Here is a 6216-nt window from a genome sequence, read left to right on the forward strand (position 1 = left end):
GCTGGACAACGCGTGCCCTGCAGGCTGGGGCGGGCGGCCTGCCCTTCGGGGGTGTTGGCAAAGTAACCGATCATGAAATAGGTGAAACAGGTCAGGCGGCCCGGGACAGAGAACGACTATCAGGAAAGGTCCTCAAAAAGTGGCCTTGGAAAATTGGAAATCCATGCGCAAATAAAGGTCTGCCCTGCTGGCACTGTATAGAAAAATTAACAAAAACGACTCACACACAAAATGTAAAACCCAAGAACTGTAAATGCCCTAGGGGAAGAGCGTAAGGGTTAAGCTCTGGCGGAGAGAGCTTTCTTAGCCAGCCCACCTGGAGGAGGAGCCCTATAAAAATGCTTTTTGGCAGGGGCCTCCCTGGTGGATCAAAGGCAGCACTGCAAGCTGTCCACAGCCAGTCACCGCCAGACCAGTTCGATTCCAGCCTGGGAGGGACCCCCAGGGCGCAGCAGACCTCTCCTGTCACCCTGCTGCTCCCCTCAGCAGTGCACCTCACCAATCTGCGCGTTCTGCTCCCCACTCTGTCTCTGGTGACTCCTCTCACCACTCCATCTCTGGAGCCTGCACCCCAGTTCTACATGCATAAATAAATCAAACTTTTAAAAATAAAGACTTATTTATGCATACAAGAGCTGGGGTGCAGGCCAGAGGTGTGGAGAGTGAAGGGAGTCACCAGAGACAGAGGGGGAGCAGAACAGGCAGACTGATGAGGTGCACTGCTGAGGGGAGCAGTGGGGAGACAGGAGAGGTCTGCTGCGCTCTGCGGGTGCCCCTCGCCAGGAATCGAGCTCGTGCAGCACTGCTGGCCACCGTCCGTGAGGGGCCAGTGCTGATGTGGCATGAGCCTGAAAGTCACACTTGCTCCAATTTCCTCACTCTTCACCTGATGTCCTGTTCTGCTCAGGCCTTACCTGACCGTTGGCCCTTCTAGGCGATGACAGTCCTCAGGCTGTCCTTGTGGGGACCCTGCCAGTCCTGAAGACTCTTGGCCAGCTGTTTACCGTGGCCAGACTTACTTTTCAGGGTACACCTCAGCAGAATTAAGTGCATCCATAGCGTTCCTCTATTAAGGGGAAGGACGTCCTGCAGAGTCTCGTGGACCCCACCCCCCACTCCAGCTTTCTGGACCCTACACCGTACTCCAGTGACTGGAAACTACAACTCCCAGCAGCACCAGGGAGAGAAGCGAGGGCCCAGGGGCGGAGCTAGCAGGAATTCTGGGAGGTTTGGGGGATAAATAGGGCGGATTGCATCTCGGGCCCTCTGCTCTCCGGAAACAGCTCTCCTGCTCGCGGCTCCTGTCCCAGTGACTGGGTGTGTTCAGTCAGCCCTAAGGTGTCCCAGTGACTCTGTAGCCCGCTCTCTTTCCCTGGGTTGTTTCCTGCTCCTTTCCCCTTTTGTAAATAAACCAGTTATTGACCCTTCTGTGTGTCCCTGCAGTGTAACTGAATTGTGAGCGCGCGGGTGAGGCCCACAGACAGGCGGCCCATCCACTCTGGGACACTCTGCGTCTGGCTTCTTCCACTGAACATATGATTTCGAGGCTCTAAGCTTTAATATGTACTGTCTGTAAGAATCCACTGCAAGCCCAAGGCCTTGAAGATACGCTGCCTGCCAGCTTTACAGTCTTACCTCCTACACTTAGGTCTCTGGCGTTTTCACATACGGTGGGACATGTTCGGGTCTCCAACTCCATTCCTGTGACTGTCCAGTTGTCCAGCACTGTTCCTGGGAGACTATGATGAGCGATTCTTGTAGACAGCCAGACCACAGACACACAGGCTCACTTCCAGGCCCTCCTATTCCATCGGCCTGGTGTCCTTCCTAGGTCAGCACCACACCATTTTGTTTCTGAAGCACTGAATTTTGAGGTCAGGAAATCTGAGCACTCAAACTTTCTCAAATTGTCTTCAGTGATCTGGGCTCCCATGTAAATTCCATGTGAGATTTCGGTCTCTAGGGTCATTGGGAGGGTCATAAGAATTTCAACGAATATATAGATCTTTAAGGAATACTGCTTTAAAATAAAAAAGATTTTTACTTATTAATGCGTTAAGTATAATTCAAGAGCTGGGGTGCTGGCCAGAGGTGGGCAGGGGAGGACTCCCCAGAGACAGCGGGGAGCAGAACAGGCAGATCCACTGAGACACACCGCTGAGGGGAGCAGCGGGAGCCAGGAGGGGTCTGCTGCGCCCTGCGGTCCCTCCCCGGCCGGGGGTTGACTGAATGCAGCAGTGGGGACGGACAGCTTCAAGCGCGGAGACTTCGCCCTTGCGCCCGCAGCGAGGCCCAGAGCACTACATTCACAGCAATGTTTCCTGCAGTCCTTGAACATGCAGTGTTTCCCACTTATTTTTTTCTTTCATTTCTCAAAAGTCAAAGCACAGACCCACGTCTAACCAGGTCTGTACCCCTAACCCTCAATGCCCACCCGCAGAGGGGCATGACCGTCAGTCTGCAGGAGCGAGGTCTGTTCCGTGCGGGCATCCCAGCGCAGAGGAGCCAGGGCCCAGGGTTCTGCCCGACCCGGGCATCACCCTTCCCCAAACTTGGGGGTCAGGAAAGCTGCACGCTTCCCCTGTGACATCACAGAGCCCGTTGCCACGGGAGACCTGCAGACCCAGCCCCGAGGCAGGGGAGGGCAGGGTCCGCAGCACGGGCCTGGCCGCTGTCCCCACACTGGCCCTCCATGGAAGCCTTGGTCTGTGCATTCTCCCAGCTGCGCATAAGAGAAGGTGCCGGGCTGCGGGGAGGAGCGCCAGGGTAGATGCCCCCCTGCCCCGACCTGGGCCCAAAGCCAGGGGCAGTCTCAGGGACATGCATGCCTGGGAGAGGGGAGTGGCCATGGCCACGGCCTGTGCCCCGACCCCGTTCCATCGCCACCCTGGCGCCAGGATGCTTTCTAGGGTGGGGCCACCAAGGGCGTCAGGAAGGGCGCCGAGGCCTGAAAGACCCTGGTGCCCTGGCCTCGGGCTCCTCAGCCTCCCTGCGGGCTGGGGGAGGGCCAAAGGGGCCTTCCACACAGGCCGGCAGGGGCTGGGCAGGCCGAGCCGGGAGCATCAAGCGCTGGTCAGCCGCACCAAGGGGGTGCGCCTTCACGCCGCCCTGGCCCACCCCTCCTGCTCGCCCTCCGCAGATGCAGTGAGCTGGGCCCGAGGACGCCCAGCCGCCCTGACACGCCACCCGACATCTACGAGGGGGGGCTGGGGGCTCAGCCGCCGCAGGGCCCCAGCGCCCAGGGAGGCAAGCCCAAGAACTTCCGGCTGCGCCACCTCCGGGCCCTGGCCCTCTACCTGCCCGGCCCCACGCGGCCCGCCGGTCAGTGCGAGAGCCACTGGCTGGGCCGCCTGATGGCCGGGGGCTGCTTCCCCGGCCCTGAGGCCACGGCCTGGCCTCTGGATCTGCCGCAGGGCACTCTGGGCCCAGGTAACAGCCACTGCTCCGCCTTTCTGGAAGCTCAACTGCCCAGGGGCAGCCTGGGAAATACAGGTGAGGCCGAGCTGGGGACAGGAGCTAAGACCCCGGGGAGGACGGGCCCTCGGCGAGCCGAGGCGCCTCACCCCAAGCTCCGGGCCCCATCCCAACTGTGCCCGTGGGGGGCTCAGCTGCATCTCCCTTGCTGGGTCTGGTTTCCCACGGGTAAAATGAGGGTTCGGGCAGATGAGGGGCCTTCCAACGTCAACTGCCCCCTTTCTCGTGGGATCCCTGGAAGAAGTGTCCCTTAGTGGGAGGACACAGGCTCCGGGGTCGCGGATGGTGCAGACCCTGCCTGGGTCCTCCTGCTGACTTCCCTCCCCCTCTCCTCAGCGTCCAGTTCCAGTGTGGGCCCGGCCAAGGGTGACCTTCCCCCGCCTGGCACGGCCGAGGGCCCGGGACTCAGGCCCAAGAGGTCCTGGCGGGCCTCCGAGGAGCCCCCATGCCCCTTGTGCAAGAGGACCCGTTCGGGGGCCCTGGAGAGGCTGTAGGCCCGGTGCGGGGCTGTCCTCCCGTCACGCAGGAGGGCGGGGTGCCCGTGGAGAGGCAGGGTCCACCGGGGGGCCCGCCCGTGCCCACCCTGGAGGTGCCACAGGTGCGCAGGATCCGGGCGGGCGGGAGGAGACCCGCAGGAAGGGCAGCGGGGCCTGGGCCTGCCCTCGCAGCCTGTCCAGCTCAGGCCAGCTGCGTGGGCCCGGGAGCCAGGCTGATGGACAGCGGGCTCCCGAGAGGCCAGGGAGCCCGCAGCCTGCCCTCAATAAAAGCCAAGGCCTGCACCCTCCTGTCCTGCCTTCAGGCGCCGGCCCTGGGCCCAGGGCCGGTGCTCCCGCCTTGGTTGCGCTTCCTGGGTGGGCGGGCCGACGGGTGGGGGCGGGGGGGGTGCAGAGGGCAAAGGCAAAGCCAGCTGGGCTTAGGGAGGGCCCCATCTCCATGGCCAACAGGGGTGACCACGGCTCTGTGGGGACCCAGCGGCCTGTCCTGGCAGGATGGACACAGGCTGCCACCCCAGCTGGGTGAGACTGCAGGAACTTGCCCGTGCTCAGCGTGGAGGCCGTTCTCAGCCCGGCTGGCATTTGGGGGGCACCCTGTGTACTGGGGCTGCCTGGCAGCATGCTGACCCCTGCTCATCAATGGCGCCCTCGGCTGGTGGCAACAGTCTCCGGTGTCCTCCGGAGGTCAGAAGCACGAGATGCTCCACACCCCTCAACATCACTGGGCCCCTCCCCGCCTGGCAGTCACGGCCGCCAGGATAGTCAGGTCTGGTCAGCACTGCGAGGGGTCTGGGATGTGCTGGACACTGGCACAGCTGGGTTCCCTTCGGAGACAGGGATGGTCCCTCCCCTGGCCCTGGACATCACAGGTGTCCAGGCTTGGGTCCCTGGGGCTTCAGTGTGGGTGACCTGTGTGTGGCCTGAGGCTCCCCAGGAACACCAGGTGGGTGGGGGAGCGGACGCCTCTCCCCTCACTCCAGACCCCAGGTCAAGGCCGGTGGCCTCGAGGGCTGGCGGCGCGGTGGCCGCCCTGGCGCCAGACACAGGCCCAGCCTGGGATGAGGGTCTGCACGCACAGGCCCCAGCTTGGGACATGTGGTGGCCCCTGGCGACACCCCCCTCTGACCTGGGGCCAGCTCTGGGCCTTGCTTTACCAGTGGCAAAGGGTCAATTCTGGGCAGGTGGTGTGGCAGCTGCCAGCGCAACCAGGTTGGGAGCCCCCACGTGGAGGAACCGGGGCCCAGGCCAAGCTCCCGGCCACTGGGGAGGCAGGAGCCGCCTCAGCCTCACTGCCCCTGCCCTGGCGCACACGGGAGCAGCGCAGCCCGCGGGCAGCTGGGCTGCCAGGGACATTCTTCCCTAACCCCCAGCTCGCTGCACGACCCGAGGAGACTGAGCAGAATGGGCCCGAGGCCACAGCCCGTCCCAGGCGTCCCCCTCAGCCCCTGGGACTTCCTGCGAGCCCAGAGGGGTCACCACTGCCTCCAGGGCCCAGGCCCCCGCCCCTCCCCTCCGGCAGAACCTGGCTCGCACACTGACTGGGGCCTCAGGAGTGCCCCGTCATCTGGACGCTGACCCACTGCAGGGGCAGGCGGACGAGTGAGCCGCTGGCCCAGCGGGTGGGGGCTGGGAGGCCTGACGGCGCAGGCCAGGAGCAGCTGCCTCAGGCCGCATGTCCCCGAGGCAGCCTGGGTGAGGCCCAGGGGAGCAATGCCCCTGCCCCGGCCGGGGTGGCTCTGGGCCCATCACCCACACCTGCGTGCCCCCGGCGGCTCCCCAGCCAGGATGGCCAGCGACTCCAGGGGAGGCTGGTGGACGCACTTCGTGCCCTGCCTCGGGCTCCCACGGCGGGGTGTCCTGGCCCTGGACCCCCCCAGGCTCCTGGCAGGCGAACTGGCCTGAGGTCCCCAGCCCATGACGACGTGGAGCCCCCCGAGGCCCGCCCGACCCCCCCAGGCTCCTGGCAGGCGAACTGGCCTGAGGTCCCCAGCCCATGACGACGTGGAGCCCCCCGAGGCCCGCCCCAGGCGGAGCGCTGCTGGGCCGCTGCCAGCCTCGGCTCGGGCACAGGGCAGGGCCGGCGCCAGGGGCCACTGCAAAGAGGAAGCGACCAGGTCAGGCTCTACTTGTCTGTAATGAGACGAGCGGCCTGGTCAGTGCGGGCGCGCGGCTGTGGGCACAGGGCCTGTGAGCGCGGTCCCGAGTCCATGCGGAACGTTCCTGAAGAGCCTTCCTTTACCCGACAGGG

The 6216-nt window shown here is 64.2% G+C and overlaps 2 protein-coding genes across 2 annotated transcripts in view; one reads left to right on the forward strand and one right to left on the reverse strand.

Annotated features, from left to right (window-relative positions):
- CLUAP1 (clusterin associated protein 1) overlaps positions 1-2034 on the reverse strand; it is a gene marked incomplete at its 3' end in the record, with an annotated part of 14154 nt that extends 12120 nt beyond the window's left edge. Inside the window, exon 1 of the mRNA XM_012731678.1 lies at positions 1636-2034. Coding sequence (XP_012587132.1) covers positions 1636-1699 — 64 coding nt within the window. The remainder of the gene's footprint in view (positions 1-1635) is intronic.
- Positions 2035-2149: 115 nt separating this feature from the next.
- On the forward strand, positions 2150-4342 carry LOC101635261 (chromosome unknown open reading frame, human C16orf90). Its single transcript, XM_012731831.1, is given in 3 exon segments — positions 2150-3163; positions 3166-3492; positions 3811-4342. Coding segments are annotated over 3 exon segments (828 nt in total). The 5' UTR covers positions 2150-2820; the 3' UTR covers positions 3969-4342.
- The last annotated feature ends 1874 nt before the right edge of the window (positions 4343-6216 follow it).

Source organism: Condylura cristata, unplaced genomic scaffold, assembly GCF_000260355.1.
Source record: "Condylura cristata isolate star-nosed mole 26May11 unplaced genomic scaffold, ConCri1.0 scaffold00032, whole genome shotgun sequence".
In the NCBI taxonomy this organism is placed as follows: domain Eukaryota; kingdom Metazoa; phylum Chordata; class Mammalia; order Eulipotyphla; family Talpidae; genus Condylura; species Condylura cristata.